The sequence below is a fragment of the Barbatula barbatula genome (genome assembly GCF_947034865.1).
Source record: "Barbatula barbatula genome assembly, chromosome: 24".
Lineage (NCBI taxonomy): Eukaryota > Metazoa > Chordata > Actinopteri > Cypriniformes > Nemacheilidae > Barbatula > Barbatula barbatula.
In genome coordinates, this window is record NC_136787.1 from 10,037,103 (window position 1) to 10,057,199 (window position 20,097).

General features: G+C 37.3%; 2 protein-coding genes across 14 annotated transcripts in view; both read left to right on the top strand.

The window, feature by feature from the left end:
* Positions 1 to 20,097, top strand: part of LOC306889427 (protocadherin gamma-C5-like) — a gene marked incomplete at its 5' end in the record, with an annotated part of 109,381 nt that overhangs the window by 38,429 nt on the left and 50,855 nt on the right. For 2 of the 13 annotated variants that reach the window (XM_079448333.1, XM_079448351.1), the window contains one exon: positions 17,672 to 20,065. The exons of 9 other annotated variants lie outside the window; for them this stretch is intronic. In XM_079448333.1, coding sequence (XP_079304459.1) covers positions 17,672 to 20,065 — 2,394 coding nt within the window. Of the gene's footprint in view, positions 1 to 471; positions 3,026 to 5,956; positions 8,351 to 17,671; positions 20,066 to 20,097 lie in introns of those variants that run through there. 2 more of the 13 variants (XM_079448336.1, XM_079448332.1) reach the window with 2 other exon arrangements.
* LOC306889980 (protocadherin gamma-A2-like) lies at positions 12,156 to 14,579 on the top strand (the record flags this gene model as incomplete). The annotated part of the gene is made up of 1 exon (XM_079449400.1): positions 12,156 to 14,579. One exon carries the CDS (start codon positions 12,156 to 12,158, stop codon positions 14,577 to 14,579), a length of 2,424 nt encoding a protein of 807 aa, XP_079305526.1.

Below are 20,097 nucleotides of genomic sequence, written 5' to 3' on the forward strand. Positions count from 1 at the left end.
TGGAATAACATTTTTAACATAAAAATAAGTAATAAGAAAACTTGTCAGCTGTAGTAATTGGGTGATAAAGTCAAACTGAAGCATCAGGGATGAGAGAAGATGGAGTGAAGAAGGAGTGAAGAACCAATACAGAGAAAGTGTTAATTAAACCTTATTCTTATTTTACAATGCTAATAAATAATTACTGTAGTTTTACACATTGCTAAATGCAATATGAACGGAGAAGTAGTTTTAAAATACTAAACCAAATATTTAATCCCTGCATTTTAAAACTGTCTCTGCTGAGGTCTGTGCCCCCTTTTTGGTGTGTTTAGCTCCTATATATTTTCAATTCTTTGTTATGTTTTGCCCCAATAAGTAATCATTGTGCAGTAGCAGTGCTATATTTCGACTCTAAGTGCCGCTGTCCAACCTTTGTAGACATTATCTTTCTCTTCAACATAGCCAAAAGCGAACGCACCATTCAGACAACATAAACGGAACACTGGATGCTACATAACAGACCGAAATCGCTTTCTGTCTCCAGGTTTTTTTATGTAGGCTATAGTCTTATCAATTGGCATTTGGACTAAACCATCATATTATTTCGTAAATTTTCCTTTGGCTACCTCTGCTCAATCTTTGTTGCTCAAAAATGGAGTCGCGAGGAAAAGGCTGGGAGTATTGTTGGCTATTCTATACAGTATGTGCGCTTTCTTTATTTGCGGCTGAAGTGACTGGACAGATTCGTTATTCTATACCTGAGGAAATGTCTGTGGGCTCGATTGTTGGAAATATCGCATCCGATCTTGGACTTGAAACGAAACGACTGATTTCAGGAAAAGCGCGTGTGTTCACCGCGGAGAGCAGTGAGTACATTGGACTCGACAAGGAGAACGGCCATCTGGTTATAAAGAATAAAATAGACAGAGAGGAATTATGTGGAGAGATATCAGCCTGTAGTGTCAGTTTTGATGTTATTTTGGATAACCCGATGGAGCTTTATCGAGTTACAGTTGACATACAAGACATCAATGACAACAGTCCTGCATTTCGGAAATCTAAAATTGAAAAAAACATCAGTGAATTAGCGGTACCTGGTGCGCGCTTTCTTTTAGAGAGCGCAATAGATCGGGACGTGGGATTTAATACCCTACAGAAATATACTCTTCACCCCACCGATCATTTTAAACTCAATGTTCAGAATGCTGAAGATGGAAGCAAAAGCGTAGAGATGATTCTTCATTATCATTTGGACAGAGAAAAAGAAAAACATCATAATTTAATTTTAACAGCTTTCGATGGTGGAAAACCACAAAGGTCCGCAACTGTACAGATAAATATTGTCGTTCTTGATGTAAATGACAATGCGCCCGTGTTTAGTCAATCGTCTTACAAAGCATCAGTTGTCGAAAATGCTGCTAAAGGTTCAGTCGTAACAACAGTAAGTGCGACAGATGCTGACGAGTCGAGTCACAATATACAGTATTATTTTGAGCACGCGACCTCCACAGTTAAAGCTTTGTTTTCCATCGACGCGGAATCTGGAGAGGTTAAAGTGATAGGTGACATAGATTACGAAAAACACAAGCAGTTCAAAATCAAAGTCAATGCCAAAGATCACGGAGATTTAACTGACTCTAGTGAGATTATTGTTGATGTAATTGATGTAAATGATAACAAACCAAAAATAACAATAATGTCTTTTTCCGGTGCAGTATCTGAAGATGCAGCACCTGGCACTGTTATAGCAATGTTAAATATTCAAGATCTAGACTCCGGTGATAATAGTAAGATTTCATGCTCTATTGATCTAAATTCTCCATTTAAAATCGTCTCCTCTTTGACAAATTATTACAATCTGGTGACAGACTCAGAATTAGACAGGGAACACATAGCAGAATACAATATCACTATAACTGCTGTCGATGAAGGTAACCCACCTCTTTCAAGTAAAGAGATTTTGAAACTAAAGATATCTGATGTTAATGATCATCCACCTCAGTTTGAGCAGGAATCATATAATGCTTTTATATCTGAAAATAACCCAACATCTAAAACTATACTATCTGTCAAAGCAGAAGACATGGACTGGGGGCAAAATGCCAAGATTTCATATTTTCTTGTTGATGGAGATTTAAATGGATCACCACTGACATCTTACATTTCTATAAATTCAGAGACTGGTGTGATCTATGCAGAAAAATCATTTGATTATGAACAAATTAAATCTTTTAAAATAAAAGTGAAAGCTCAAGATGGGGGCTCACCACCTTTATCCAACAACATGACTCTAAACATATTCATTCAAGATCAGAATGACAACGCTCCTCAGGTTCTGTATCCTGTACAAACTGGTGGTTCTGTGGTGGCTGAGATTGTGCCTCGTTCTGCAGATGTTGGTTATCTGGTCACTAAAGTTGTAGCTGTTGATGTGGACTCTGGACAGAATGCCTGGCTCACCTATAAACTACAGAAAGCTGCAGACAGAGCGCTGTTTGTAGTGGGTTTACAGAATGGAGAAATAAGAACTGTGCGACAAGTGACTGATAAAGATGCTGTCAAACAAAAACTCACTGTTGTTGTGGAGGATAATGGACAGCCCTCACGCTCAGCTGTCGTCACCATTAATGTGGCAGTTGCTGATAATTTTCCTGAAGTGCTTTCAGAATTCACAGACTCTACACACGACAAGGAATATAACAACGATCTGACTTTTTATTTGATTTTGGCTCTTGCTGTAGTGTCGCTGCTCTTTATAGTCTCAATCATTGCAATAATTTCAGTGAAAATCTACAGATGGAGGCAGAATAAGTTGTTTTATAAATCTGGAGCAAATCTACCTGTGATTCCATACTACCCACCAGTTTATGCGGACGGCACATTACAGCAAGTGTATAATTATGAAATGTGCGGGACCACTGACTCAAGGATGAGTGATGTGAAGTTTGTCAGACCCTACAGTCAGAACACACTGGTGAGCCAAAGCCGTTTGGGGACAGTTCAGAGAGAAAATAAGGAAGGGAATGATGACCTGACTTTAGAGGTGAGACCTTACAATGTTTTTTGTTTGAGGATTTAAAAGTTTTTCATTAATCTGTATAACATTTTTTTTGGAGCGCTTGTAACAGTTATGGATATTTAGTTGTGATTTTACCTGTTTTTGTTAACCCATTTTGACTTAGTTTCCTGTGTTTCCAGCTCATCTGTGTTTATTTACTTACGTCATTAGTCCCTCTTCTCCGTTAGTATTTACACTCCCTGTTCTGTTCTCTCTTTGGCTGGTTATGAAAGTAAAATGATCATTTGTGTTGTGCTACACCTGCTCCTGGACGCCTTGTGTTTATTTATTGTGGATTTATTATTTAAGACTATTTGTTGGATTACGCCTTTGTTGTACACTTATAGCAACACCTCACAGGGCTTGTTAGCGGGGCTGGATTATCCAATGGGCTTTATGGGCACCGGCCCAGGGGCCCATGTGTGCTTGCGGTCCAAGAAAGGTGGAACATTTTTCACATATAACATTTTTTTCGCTATATTCATTCTGTGTGCCTCTCTGGCCTGCACACACGCAAGTGCGCACACAAAACAGTGTTTCTGACGTAGGCAAGTCTGTGTCTTGATTTAGTAACTTTTACAAGACCCTTTGTAGTTTTTGTTCAGGAGAAGCACGTAGCGAAATATCCAGGAACCTTCCGATAAAGCTTTCATTGAGTGGGAAAATGTTGCCAGTGCTGTCCCGCGAGTGCTGTTCCCAGTGCAGGGATTGTCTCAGTTAGCGGCAAGAAGAAGCAGCACATTTGACAGGTGACTCTTAATGAAGTGAATACAAAACAGCGTTTCCAAGAACATGTCACTGTTATCGACTGTTTGAATGTATAACACGAACACATTTCATCTATTAATATGCACATGGTTAGGGCTTTGTGAAAGAATATAGTCAAGTGCAGAGCGGTCCGAAAAGAACCTGTAACACTAAGTTAGAATACCCTCACGGTTGTTTTAAAAATATCAAAATCTAAGAGTTTTTTTTAATTGTATTTGGTGGTGTTTCTTCGCCAGTAATGAATTTTGATATAATGCTGATCAAGACTAACTGCCATACTTTACCAAGTTTTAGCCTTCGTTATTAGATAATCAGTTTTGTCTGTAAATTATGGAAGAATCTGATAGAACTGAATTAATAGGTAGGCGAGGCAGTGCTTGCAAACGACAGTGAATTACAGTACGCTGGGAAATGTCTTGATATTTTTGCTACCGGTCCAGAAAAGTATTGTTGTGGTGTAAATCCTATTTGATGGAGAATGTGTACAGGTGTTGATATTGTCCTTCAGTTTGTGATCATAGTTTGTAAATTGGCAATTGATCCTGCGTATGGGGGGGTCTACAAGACACACGTGCCCAGGGATCCCTGAATTCTTTATCCGGGACTGCTTGTCACCCAAACACACTGTTCTCCTTTAATTTGACACCTTGGCCTTTTCTCCTCATGCATGTGACAAAACCTGACAATATTGGCTTTGAAGTCATCAGTAGCATTTCGAGCTAATAACTTTAATAAATATTACAAGTGTTTTTTGTTGTTGCAGGAAATAAATATACTGTATTTGTGACTTTTGAGGAATGCTAAGCAGGACGTTAAAAGAGAAAACAATGCAGTCAATGATGATGATGATTATTATTTGTATTATTATTAAAAAGGGAAGCCATAACCAATTTACCAAACACTATATGTCATGATTCTGCCTGCTCTTGTCTTGATTTTCTGGTCTAGGGGCAGAATCATGACAGACCCACGTGTTTTATGTGAAGAGGAGCATATTATGGTCAATCAGGACATAATATGCGTTCTCTCCTGTCTCGTCATTTGGCCCTGCCCCTCTCGTTTCTAGTATAGCTCTCCTCCTGTGTCGCATTACCCACACCTGCCCATCGTTATCCCCTTTGTTAGTCTCCCTATATAATACCCTCTTGTCTATTGTCTTGTGCTTGTTGGTTGTACGTATTCATGTTTCCTGCCCTGTTGGAGTGTTCATGTTTCCTGATAATCCTATTGAGTGTTTGCTAGTCTTGTTGAGTGTTTAGTTTTCAGTTGGTATCTTGTTTAATAGTGTTTTCCCCATCGAGGGTGTTTATGTTTTGTTCCTGTTTTATTATTAAAGTCTATTCGTTAACCCCTTCATCCCTGCTACCTGCGCTTGGGTTCTTCCTTACCAAACCCTGACACTATATCCATCATAAATTAATATTCAAATAATACATAGTATTTATATTTTAATGTATAGTCCTTGGTATGATAAAGTAGCAAGATATTATATACAAAATATATTAAATGACATTATGTTAACAGAAAAATAATTAATAAGTAAAAGTGTCAAATGTAGTAAATGGGTAATAAAAGTCAAAGTGAAGCATCAGGGATGAGAAAAAATTGCGTGAGGAAGGATAGAAGAACCAATACATAGAACATATTAATTAAACATTACTTTGATTTCACAATGCTTATAAATGATCATAGTTAGGCTATATATTTCAATACATATATTGTTAGATATCGACGGATAAGTTATTTAAAAAACCTAAACCAAATATTTGATCCCTGCATTTTTAAACCATTGCGTCTCTGCTGAGGTAGGTGCGCAGTTTTGTGGTGTGTTTAACTCCTGTATTCATTAAATGCGGTTTTATATTTCCCACCATTATGTGATCATTGTGCAGTAGCAGTGCAATATTTCGACTCTAAGTGCCGCTGTCCAACCTTTGTTGACATATTCTTGAGTTCTCTCTCTTCTACAAAAGCTAATGCTAAGGCATAATTCAGATACGAAACGGCAACACTGGATGCACATAACAGACAGAAAAACTGCTGTCCATTTTTTTTACGTGAAGAATTTGGCATTTTTACTAAACCAGCATCTAATATACATCATACATTTTATTTTGGATGCCACTGCTCAATCTTTGTTTGTCAAAAATGGAGTCGGGAGGAAAAGGCTGTTTGTATTGTTGGCTATTCTATACAGTATGTGCGCTTTCTTTGTTTGCGGCTGAAGTGACCGGACAGATTCGTTATTCTATACCTGAGGAAATGTCTGTGGGCTCGATTGTTGGAAATATCGCATCGGATCTTGGACTTGAAACGAAACGACTGATTTCAGGAAAAGCGCGTGTGTTCAGCGCGGAGAGCAGTGAGTACATTGGACTCGACAATGAGAACGGCCATCTGGTTATAAAGAATAAAATAGACAGAGAGGAATTATGTGGAGAGATATCAGCCTGTAGTGTCAGTTTTGATGTTATTTTGGATAACCCGATGGAGCTTTATCGAGTAACAGTTGACATACAAGACATCAATGACAACAGTCCTGCGTTTCAGAAATCTAAAATTGAACTAGAAATCAGTGAATTAGCGGTGCCTGGTGCGCGCTTTGTTTTAGAGAGCGCAATAGATCCAGATGTGGGTGTGAATACACTACAGAAATATACTCTTCACCCCGCCGATCATTTTAAACTGAATATTCATAGTGGTGGTGGTCTTAGCAAACACGTCGAGATGATTCTTCATTCTCCATTAGACAGAGAAAAAGAAAAACACCATACTTTAATTCTGACTGCCTTCGATGGCGGAAAACCTCAAAGATCGGCAACCGTGAAAATAAATATTATTGTTATTGATGTAAATGACAATGCGCCCGTGTTTAGCCAATCGTCTTACAAAGCGTCCGTTTTTGAAAATGCTGCTAAAGGTTCAGTCGTGACAACAGTAAGTGCGACAGATGCTGACGAGTCGAGTAACAATATACAGTATTATTTTGAGCACGCGTCCATTACAATCAAAACTTTGTTTTCTATAAATTCAGATTCTGGGAAGGTTACAGTCATAGGTGACATAGACTATGAAAAAAATAAGCAGTTTACAATCAACATAAAGTCTAAGGATCACGGAGGTTTGACTGACTCTAGTGACATAATTATTGATGTAATTGATGTAAATGATAATATACCAAAAGTTACACTAATGTCTTTTTCCACCGCAGTATCTGAAGATGCAGCACCTGGCACTGTTATAGCAATGTTAAATGTTCAAGATCTAGACTCCGGTGATAACAGTAAGATTTCATGCTCTATTGATCTAAACTCTCCATTTAAAATCGTCTCATCCTTGACTAATTATTACAATCTGGTGACAGACTCAGAATTAGACAGGGAACAGATAGCAGAATACAATATCACTATAACTGCTGTTGATGGCGGTAACCCACCTCTTTCAAGTAAAGAGATTTTGAAACTAAAAATATCTGATGTTAATGATCATGCACCTCAGTTTGAGAAGGAATCATATAATGCTTTTATATCTGAAAATAACCCACCATCTACAACTATACTATCTGTCAAAGCAGAGGACATGGACTGGGGGCAAAATGCCAAAATGTCTTATATTCTTATTGATGGAGATTTAAATGGATCACCACTGACATCTTACATTTCTATAAATTCAGAGACTGGTGTGATCTATGCAGAAAAATCATTTGATTATGAACAAATGAAATCTTTTAAAATCAAAGTGAAAGCTCAAGATGGGGGCTCACCACCTTTATCCAACAACGTGACTCTTAACATTTTCATTCAAGATCAGAATGACAACGCTCCTCAGGTTCTGTATCCTGTACAAACTAGTGGTTCTGTGGTGGCTGAGATTGTGCCTCGTTCTGCAGATGTTGGTTATCTGGTCACTAAAGTTGTAGCTGTTGATGTGGACTCTGGACAGAATGCCTGGCTCTCCTATAAACTACAGAAAGCTACAGACAGAGCGCTGTTTGAAGTGGGTTTACAGAATGGAGAAATAAGAACTGTGCGACAAGTGACTGATAAAGATGCTGTCAAACAAAAACTCACTGTTGTTGTGGAGGACAACGGACAGCCCTCACGCTCAGCTGTCGTCACCATTAATGTGGCAGTTGCTGATAATTTTCCTGAAGTGCTTTCAGAATTCACAGACTCCACACTTGACAAGGAATATAACAACAATCTGACTTTTTATTTAATTTTTGCTCTTGCTGTAGTGTCGCTGCTCTTTATAGTCTCAATTATTGCAATCATTTCAGTGAAAATCTACAGATGGAGGCAGAATAAGCTGTTTTATAAATCTGGAGCAAATCTACCTGTGATTCCATATTACCCACCAGTTTATGCGGACAGCACATTACAGCAAGTGTATAATTATGAAATGTGCGGGACCACTGACTCAAGGATGAGTGATGTGAAGTTTGTCAGACCCTACAGTCAGAACACACTGGTGAGCCAAAGCCGTTTGGGGACAGTTCAGAGAGAAAAGAAGGAACATGATAGCCATGACCTACATTCAGAGGTGAGACCTTACAAAGTTCTTTGTTTGAGGATTTAAAAGTGTTTCATCAAACTGCAATAATATGTTTTTGAGCGCTTGTGACAGTTATGGATATTTTGTTGTGGTTTTTCCTGTTTTTATCAACCAGTTTTGACTAAGTTTGCTGTTCACCTTCACCTGTGTTCATTTACTTAGTCACTCTCTTGCGTTAGTATTTACAGTCTCTGTTCTCTCTTTGGTCCTTTATAATATTTGAATTATCATTTTTGTTGTACTACGCCTGCTCCTGGATGCCTCATCTTCATTTATTGGATTAGGCCTTCGACATGCGCTTCTTAGGGTACAGCAACATCAATATAGGAAATCAATATAGTGTATTTGTGACTTAAAAACGTTAAAGCAAGAGATAAACAGATTAAACAATGTCGATGATTATTTTTTAAAGATGCACAGAATATGGGCCAATAAAAGCTATTTTTACACTTTCAGCTATTGGCATGTTTTTATAGTTTAAAAACAGTTGATGACCAGAGCTGTTATAGCATGTCAATCAAAATTCAATGACTTTGTGATCTGATAAGAACATTTTAAAAATCATCACCAGCTTCATGTTCAGTAGTAACAGACATTACATGCATAACACTTTGAAAGTTAAGAAATGTCATTTTATTCTTCAGAATATGGAATCGGCTTTGACATACATCACACTGAACAATCAGCAAGAGAAATATTGTACCAGTGCATCTCTAACTATTAGAATAATTATTATTATGATGACAATGTTAATTATTAATATTATTATGCATCATATTTGTATTAAGGCAAATCAAAACACAATTACCAAATACCTGAACACTATATAATCAATATGAATTAATAATTTATATAAAGTAAAGTTTTATTAATGTATACCTCTTGGTAAAATAAATTAGCAAGTTATAATATACAAAATATATTATATAGCATTGTCAACATTAAAACAAGTTATGTATAGTAGTGTCAACTGTAGCTGATAATACGGTCAAAGGGAAACATCAGGGATGAGAGAAGATAGGGTGAGGAGGAAGTGATGAATCAATACAGAGAAGTTATTAATAAAAACTCTGACAATACAATACTTAAAAATGTTATATATTGTTATAATAAGTACAATATAAATGATAAGTAGACAATACAAATCCCAATATATTTTCTCTTAAACCATTCATTCTCTGCTGAGGTCTGTTTACAGTTTTATGTGTTTAGCTACTGTATATTATTCAATTCGTTGTTATGTTTTCCCCCAGTGATCATTGTGAATTATATCCTTGCGTTCTCTCTCTTCAACAAAGGCTAATGCAAATATATAATTCAGACAACACAAACGGTAACACTGGATGCGAGATGACATAGACAGACAAACTGCTTTTCATTTCCATTTTTTTTACATAAAGAATTTGACATTTTTACTAAACCATCATCTAATATACATCATACATTTTGCTTTGGATACCACTGCTCAATCTATGTTTGTCAAAAATGGAGTCGGGAGAAAACGGCTGGGTGTATGGTTGGCTATTATATACAGTATGTGCGTAGTATTTCTTTGCAGCTGAAGTGACTGGACTGATTGGTTATTCTATACCTGAGGAAATGTCTGTGGGCTCAATTATTGGAATATCGCCTCGGATCTCGTACTTGAACCAAAACGATTGATTTCAGGAAAAGTAGACAGAGGAGTTATGTGGAGAGATATCCGCTTGTAAAATCTTCATTCACATTCAGTAGGCTACTTACGCTCTGATTGTTGTCCATATTGTGTTGCTAGAAATGAGGTTCATCCATTTTGCAGGTGCATTGTCACCTGCACCTTTTAGCATCTTTCCCCTTCCAGTGATATTGTTTATCATTTTCTCTGCTTAAAAGAAAGTGAGCGGTGAAATAATTATCGCAAATGTTGCCTTTGTAGCCCTATACATCTCTCTTTATAACGTTTTCACTGTCCTAAATAGAAAAGGTTAACTTCACAAATTGGTTAACTAACAGAGCTCCAGTCTGTATTTTAACAGTAACCATGTCTCAACTTTAATGATACATTTCATTTGTTTTATTTTCATGTTTTCATAAAGGTCATAGCAGATCTTTCCAAGTCTCACGCATCCCCTGTGAGTCGCCCAATGAGTCCCTGTGTCATCACAACCAATCATAGACAGCGCATGAACGTATGGACCAATCAGAAGTTTAGATGAGTCACCGGTGTAGAAGAGATTTGTTGGCGGCAGATACTGTACGATCAGTAAGACTCATTTATTATAAAGGGAGTTTCATACAGTCCGTTTCATTCTTTATAACGTGAGATTATGAAGTTATTGACTGTTTTTCACTTGTTTTATCTCTATTCGCAGATTAAATAAACGTTTATCTGTCATGCAATGTGAATATTTACTATTGCAAATACCAGTAAGAACATGACATGCAAAACAATTTTAATGTCTAATTTACATTTAGTCATTTAGCAGACGCTTTTTCCAAAGCAACTTACAAAGAGTTCGGGGAGCATTAAGCGAAATGTCATAAAAGAGCAATAGTACATTAGGTGCTAATGTCATGTCATAAAAGAGCAATAGTACATTAGGTCTAATTATAATAACAACACCAAAAGCATCAACGTTGTTTTTGTATCTTGCAGTGCTTGTTTTTTTTATTTATGACATGATCATATGCTCATTAAAGGGGCAGTTCACTAAAAAATGAAAATTCTGTCACCATTTACTCACATTTATATAGGTTTGGAACAATCTGAGGGTATTTTGTTTTGCCAAACACAATGGAATGTATTTGGAAGAATGTCAGTAACCAAACTGATTATATCACCCTATTTACTGTAGGGAATATAAATACTCTGTGAGTCAATGGGGATGAGATCTGTTTGTTTTTTTCTTTTTTATCATTTATGTTTGATATATAACTTGCACTTTATATTACAATTAAATTACACGAATCATACATTTTGTAATATTGGTGTAAATATGACCAGCATTAAACAGTAATAAACCATGCATGCTAGTGCAGTTAAAAGATGGCTTTTGTTGGTTTTGATAATATTTTACTGTCTAGTGTCTACAGTTTGTCATTATTCTTATTGTTTGAAATTACTTATTAAACATGAGTATTTGAAGACAATTGTGCTGGTCAATTATAACAATAGTAAAATGTAACTGCTAGAAACCTTTGTGAGAATTGGGTGGGGTTTGAAGGGACGCTGTTTGAGTGGCTTTGAGTGGCTCCTCTCCTAACAGATATGATCTCATTCAAAACTTTTGATAAAACTTGAGAGCCCTGGTCACAGTAATTTTGTTAAGTCTTACCAGATATTCGACCATTTCCTCTCATTTCCGGCTCTTATACTATATACATTTTTAACAGAGTAATTAGAAAAACTACACAAAATATGTTATTCTTGTATTTTTAAACCATTACATCTCTGCTGAGGTCTGTGCGCAGGTGTATGGTGTGTTTAGCTCCTGTATATTTTTCAATTCGTTATTATGTTTTCACCCATTAAGTTATCATTGTGCAGTAGCAGTGCTATATTTCGACTCTAAGTGCCGCTGTCCAACCTTTGTAGACACATTCTTGCGTTCTCTCTCAACAAAGGCTAACGCAAAGGCATAATTCATACAACATTAACGGCAACCCTGGATGCTAACAGACCGAAAAATCGCTTTCCATTTCCTGATTTTTTACGTATAGAAATTTTTATTTTGACTTTGTATACTTCTTATATTTCTTATACACATCATACATTTTGCTTTGGATGCCACTGCTCAATCTTTGTTTACCAAAAATGGAGTCGCAGGGAAAAGGCTGGAAATATGGTTGGCTATTCTATACAGTATGTGCGCTTTCTTTGTTTGCGGCTGACGTGACCGGACAGATTCGTTATTCTATACCTGAGGAAATGTCTGTGGGCTCGATTGTTGGAAATATCGCATCGGATCTTGGACTTGAAACGAAACGACTGATTTCAGGAAAAGCGCGTGTGTTCAGCGCGGAGAGCAGTGAGTACATTGGACTCGACAATGAGAACGGCCATCTGGTTATAAAGAATAAAATAGACAGAGAGGAATTATGTGGAGAGATATCCGCGTGTAGTGTCAGTTTTGATGTTATCTTGGACACCCCGATGGAGCTTTATCGAGTTACAGTTGACATACAAGACATCAATGACAACAGTCCTGCGTTTCCGAAATCTAAAATTGAAAAAAACATCAGTGAATTAGCGGTACCCGGTGCGCGCTTTCCATTAGAGAGCGCAATAGATCCAGATGTGGGTGTGAATACACTACAGAAATATACTCTTCACCCCACCGATCATTTTAAACTGAATGTCCAGAGCGGTGCTAGTGGTAACAAACATGTTGAGATGATACTTCATTCTCCATTAGACAGAGAAAAAGAAAAACATCATCACTTAATTTTAACAGCTTTCGATGGTGGAAAACCACAAAGGTCCGCAACTGTACAGATAAATATTGTTGTTCTTGATGTAAATGACAATGCGCCCGTGTTTAGTCAATCGTCTTACAAAGCATCAGTTGTCGAAAATGCTGCTAAAGGTTCAGTCGTGACAACAGTAATTGCGACAGATGCTGACGAGTCGAGTCACAATATACAGTATTATTTTGAGCACGCGACCTCCACGGTTAAATCTTTTTTCTCTATAGATGTGGATACTGGTGAAGTTAAAGTCATAGGTGACATAGATTATGAAAAACAAAAGCAGTTTACATTTAAAATTAAAGCTAAAGATCACGGAGATTTAACTGACTCTAGTGAGATTATTATTGATGTTCTTGATGTAAATGATAATAAACCAAAAATTACACTGATGTCTGTTTCAACTGCAATATCTGAAGATGCAGCACCTGGCACTGTTATAGCAATGTTAAATGTTCAAGATCTAGACTCCGGTGATAACAGTAAGACTTCATGCTCTATTGATCTTAACTCTCCATTTAAAATCGTCTCATCCTTGACTAATTATTACAATCTGGTGACAGACTCAGAATTAGACAGGGAACAGATAGCAGAGTATAATATCACTATAACTGCTGTTGATGGAGGTAACCCACCACTTTCAAGTAAAGAGATTTTGAAACTAAAGATATCTGATGTTAATGATCATCCACCTCAGTTTCAGCAGGAATCATATAATGCTTTTATATCTGAAAATAACCCAACATCTAAAACTATACTATCTGTCAAAGCAGAAGACATGGACTGGGGGCAAAATGCCAAAATTTCATATTTTCTAATTGATGGAGATTTAAATGGATCACCACTTTCATCTTACATTTCTATAAATTCAGAGACTGGTGTGATCTATGCAGAAAAATCATTTGATTATGAACAAATGAAATCTTTTAAAATAAAAGTGAAAGCTCAAGATGGGGGCTCACCACCTTTATCCAACAATGTGACTCTTAACATCTTCATTCAAGATCAGAATGACAACGCTCCTCAGGTTCTGTATCCTGTACAAACTGGTGGTTCTGTGGTGGCTGAGATTGTGCCACGTTCTGCAGATGTTGGTTATCTGGTCACTAAAGTTGTAGCTGTTGATGTGGACTCTGGACAGAATGCCTGGCTCTCCTATAAACTACAGAAAGCTACAGACAGAGCGCTGTTTGAAGTGGGTTTACAGAATGGAGAAATAAGAACTGTGCGACAAGTGACTGATAAAGATGCTGTCAAACAAAAACTCACTGTTGTTGTGGAGGACAACGGACAACCCTCACGCTCAGCTGTGGTCACCATTAATGTGGCAGTTGCTGATAATTTTCCTGAAGTGCTTTCAGAATTCACAGACTCTACACACGACAAGGAATATAACAACAATCTGACTTTTTATTTGATTTTGGCTCTTGCTGTAGTGTCACTGCTCTTTATAGTCTCAATTATTGCAATAATTTCAGTGAAAATCTACAGATGGAGGCAGAATAAGTTGTTTTATAAATCTGGAGCAAATCTACCTGTGATTCCATATTACCCACCAGTTTATGCGGATGGCACATTACAGCAAGTGTATAATTATGAAATGTGCGGGACCACTGACTCAAGGATGAGTGACGTGAAGTTTGTCAGACCCTACAGTCAGAACATACTGGTGAGCCAAAGCCGTTTGGGGACAGTTCCCAGAGAAAAGAAAGAACATGAAAGTCGTGACCTACATTCAGAGGTGAGACCTAACAATGTCACCATGTTTTAACATATTTAAAAACATGTCATATGGCTCTATTGAGGGTCTTTGTAGTTTGGTCACAAAACATCCACTACCATACTCTCTCTCTCTCTCTCTCTCTCTCTCTCTCTCTGATTTTAGTACCACGTGACATAAGTTGATGCATATATTTAGAAACCAACAGTGTGGATGGCTTCTTTATTAATAATAAGCTGCTTGCTCTTTTGTGATAGAAACTCTAGTGTATCTGTGTCTTTCACAAAATGATAAAGAAAAAGAGGCTAAAGGGGCTCTCTGATGGAGACAATTGTTAGTTCATTATTATAATTCTTTTTAACTTTTAAGCCAGTTGGTACCATGTCATATCATATGATACCAACACTATGTAATGGACTGTCCAATAACATATTAACATTATAGTCTTAAGAACAACTGATAAAAAACGTTATATTACATTATAACGAAAAAATCTAAAACATGATATATTACCATGAAAATAAAGTGAGGTGTAAAAGTATCAGGTGTAGAACAAGAGTGATGATGACAGAGTGAAGCACCATAGGAGAGAGAGAAAGGAGTAAAGAAAGAGAGACAAGACAAGATGATGTGCACTAAAAAGTACTGTCCGTGGTGCTGAACAATTACCAGTCATGTTTATAAATTAGTATGTGTTAGCATCGCTAATAGGCTATTCATGTTTTAACGTCTTTTATGATGAGGTCTGTGCACGCAATAACGCGAAGTATTCGAACATTAGGTGACATGGCATCTTACAAACAGATGCCATTGGCACATGCCAATTTGTTTAGTGGCACATTAGGTTTCCCTTGTGGTGGACTGTGGTATGTGGAAAATTGCGAACAGGACGCATGTTGTAACACCTCCGGGAGAGACCCCACTATGTAGGCTAATAATACCGACTCATGGGGACATAATTATTACATTATGAAGATTTTGTTTTGAGTTTGGTGTATTAGGTTACTTGAAGAAAACGAATTTCTGAAGAATTAGACAATCATATCGCTTATTAACACAAAATAATGTACGATTGATCTAATAATACGCCCAGTTTTGAAGTTGGTATAGCTGACTTTAAAGCTTGTGTTTGAAAGCAGTATGTAATTCAATCTCTCTCTGTCGTTACGCTTTGTATCTTAGAGTACAGTTGCATTGGAACCTGATATTCGCAAGTATGGTATGAGGCGTTACATTTCCGTCAAACGCTTGCAGTATTCGACCAAATCACTACACACTGGTTAACATGGCTAATCATAGCACACCTCGCTTTTAGAGCGATGAGTTTTGTAACTCTGCGCTTCAGGGAGACGGGGCAAAGAGGAAATTGAAACATGCACAGTATAAGGGAAATACAGCGTTTTTGAACCTTAAATCATGTTTACACATTGCATTACATCTAAAACAAAATATATTATTCGTTTTAGTAATATCATGCCCCCTTTAATGCATTTGTGCGCAAAAACAATAATAAATCCAACTCGCTTCCATCCGGCAACCTGACATCCATAGCGCTGGACTATGCAAACTGAAAGATGTGCGTCTCATCGAAAATAATCCTATCGTTTCATGCATGACGGAGGGCAACATGTCGTATTATACATAGACAGGTATTAAAGGTTTGGTCATGTCGTTTATTGAAGCAAGTATACACTTATAATACACGCAACAGCGTTAGATGTATGTATGTGAGTATTTTACATTCTGCGCATAATATTCACCTTGTTACAAATTATCATCAAGAAATGTCCTTTTTATATTATTAAAGATGTATTATATCAAATGCTTCATTGACAGTTTTAATGCTAAACGTATTGTTTACGTCATTTTTATATTATTTGCTCGAAGTGAACCGGTGTTCAGCTTGGTTTCGCCTGCCCCGAACTGATGAATTAACAATAATAATAGAATATAATAATAGCATCGGCACTTCATACGTTCTTAATCCTTTTTGGTTTTCCCACATTTTATGTAAACCAAGATGTCAATTGAAATGTAAAGATAACCATAGTATCATTCTAATGCCACTAATGTCATTAGAGGTGTACCTACCCAAATAGTGACACTCCTTTGATCAGAGTTGATTCTTGAGGTCTTCTTGAAGGTTCTTGAAGTCTCACTCCCGCTCCCATACAATAATGTTATATAAATTGAAATATAAGGATTATTAAATCAATTAAATATTAAATTAATAAAAAATTGGCAACGTTGGTAAATTGGCAAAAAAATTGGTACGTGCATTACATACATGTAACCTTTATTAAATTACTTCTAAATACATGCAGAGTATTTAGAGTAAATAATAATTTAAAGTAGCCTACAGAAACAATGTATCCGCTGTTTTACACAAGCAATCACGTTGAAGAAGATTTTTAAAGTCAGCAACTCATTTTATCAAGCATTAGGAGTGTTGTCGGATAATTATAACCGACAATATCGTCGTCTGATAAAGAGCCTAGTGTGCTCGAAACGTCACGCGCCAATGCGAAAGTCTTATAAATAGCTTTTTGATATTTTTGGAGCTTTGTTGTGCCGACATTATATACAATTCTTTTGTCACAGTAATATCACAATCATGTTGTCCCCAACGCGTTCTTCGGTAGATCACTCCCTGGAACATGCGTCCTGTTAGCGATTGTACAGTCCACCAGCCGTACCAGTGCCCGTTATCACAGTGCCTTGGGAACATTCCACTGGAAACCAGATGTACCACCGGACATGTCACTTAGGACAGTGAAATGTGCCAATGGCCTCAGTGCATAAAGTGCCATGTCACTCTGAGTTAATACCGGTGCTGTGCTTTTTTATTTAAATACTTCCTACATTTTGTTAAATAAGTTGCTATCCTGCAGTGCTATATTTCGACTCTAAGTGCCGCTGTTCAACCTTATATCCTTATTGTGGGGCTGTTCTCCATTTCTTTGACAAAAACCTATCTCACTCACAAAATAGCCAACAGACAACATAAACGGCGATACTGGATGCTACAAAACAGACCGACAAATTGCTTTTCAAAGACCGTTGCTTTGTTAATCTACATAAACGACCTTCTTTATCATCATATTTTGCTTTGGATGCATCAGATACATTTATTGTTTGTCGAAATGGAGTCGGGAGGAAAAGGCTGTTTGTATGGTTGGCTATTCAATACAGTATGTGCGCTTTCTTTATTTGCGGCTGAAGTGACCGGACAGATTCGTTATTCTATACCTGAGGAAATGTCTGTGGGCTCGATTGTTGGAAATATCGCATCGGATCTTGGACTTGAAACGAAACGACTGATTTCAGGAAAAGCGCGTGTGTTCAGCGCGGAGAGCAGTGAGTACATTGGACTCGACAAAGAGAACGGCCATCTGGTTATAAAGAATAAAATAGACAGAGAGGAATTATGTGGAGAGATATCAGCCTGTAGTTTCGGTTTTGATGTTATTTTGGATAACCCGATTGAGCTTTATCGAGTTACAGTTGACATACAAGACATCAATGACAACAGTCCTGCATTTCAGAAATCAAAAATCGAACTAGAAATCAGTGAACTAGCGGTACCCGGTGCGCGCTTTCCGTTAGAGAGCGCAATAGATCCAGATGTGGGTGTGAATACACTACAGAAATATACTCTTCACCCCACCGATCATTTTAAACTGAATATTCATAGTGGTGCTGGTGAAACCAAACATGTCGAGATGATTCTTCATTCTCCATTAGACAGAGAAAAAAACAAACACCATCATTTAATTCTGACTGCCTTCGATGGTGGAAAACCACAAAGATCAGCAACTGTACAAATGAATATTATTGTTATTGATGTAAATGACAACGCTCCGGTGTTCAGCCAATCGTCTTACAAAGCATCCGTTGTTGAAAACGCTGCCAAAGGTTCAGTCGTAACAACAGTAAGTGCGACAGATGCTGACGAGTCGAGTCACAATATACAGTATTATTTTGAGCACGCGACCTCTACAATAAAAGCTTTGTTGTCTATAGATGCATCTTCTGGAGAGGTTAAAGTCATAGGTGACATAGATTATGAAAAACAAAAGCAGTTTACAGTCAAAATTAAGGCTAAAGATAACGGTGGTTTGACTGATTCAAGTGAATTAATTATCGATGTAAGTGATGTAAATGATAATATACCAAAAATTACAGTAATGACATTTTCTGGTGCAGTGTCTGAAGATTCAGCACCTGGCACTGTTATAGCAATGTTAAATGTTCAAGATCTAGACTCCGGTGATAACAGTAAGATTTCATGCTCTATTGATCTAAACTCTCCATTTAAAATCGTCTCATCCTTGACTAATTATTACAATCTGGTGACAGACTCAGAATTAGACAGGGAACACATAGCAGAATACAATATCACTATAACTGCTGTCGATGGAGGTAACCCACCTCTTTCAAGTAAAGAGATTTTGAAACTAAAGATATCTGATGTTAATGATCATGCACCTCAGTTTGAGCAGGAATCATATAATGCTTTTATATCTGAAAATAACCCACCATCTACAACTATACTATCTGTCAAAGCAGAGGACATGGACTGGGGGAAAAATGCCAAAATGTCTTATATTCTTATTGATGGAGATTTAAATGGATCACCACTGACATCTTACATTTCTATAAATTCAGAGACTGGTGTGATCTATGCAGAAAAATCATTTGATTATGAACAAATGAAATCTTTTAAAATCAAAGTGAAAGCTCAAGATGGGGGCTCACCACCTTTATCCAACAATGTCAGTCTAAACATATTCATTCAAGATCAAAATGACAACACACCTCAGGTTCTGTATCCTGTACAAACTGGTGGTTCTGTGGTGGCTGAGATTGTGCCTCGTTCAGCAGATGTTGGTTATCTGGTCACTAAAGTTGTAGCTGTTGATGTGGACTCTGGACAGAATGCCTGGCTCTCCTATAAACTACAGAAAGCTACAGACAGAGCGCTGTTTGAAGTGGGTTTACAGAATGGAGAAATAAGAACTGTGCGACAAGTGACTGATAAAGATGCTGTCAAACAAAAACTCACTGTTGTTGTGGAGGATAACGGACAGCCCTCACGCTCAGCTGTGGTCACCATTAATGTGGCAGTTGCTGATAATTTTCCTGAAGTGCTTTCAGAATTCACAGACTCTACACACGACAAGGAATATAACAACGATCTGACTTTTTATTTGATTTTGGCTCTTGCTGTAGTGTCGCTGCTCTTTATAGTCTCAATTATTTCAATAATTTCAGTGAAAATCTACAGATGGAGGCAGAATAAGTTGTTTTATAAATCTGGAGCAAATCTACCTGTGATTCCATATTACCCACCAGTTTATGCGGACGGCACATTACAGCAAGTGTATAATTATGAAATGTGCGGCACCACTGACTCAAGGATGAGTGATGTGAAGTTTGTCAGACCCTACAGTCAGAACACACTGGTGAGCCAAAGCCGTTTGGGGACAGTTCAGAGAGAAAAACAGGAACAGGAGAATAATGACCTGACTTTAGAGGTGAGACCTAACAATGTTCTTTGTTTGAGGAT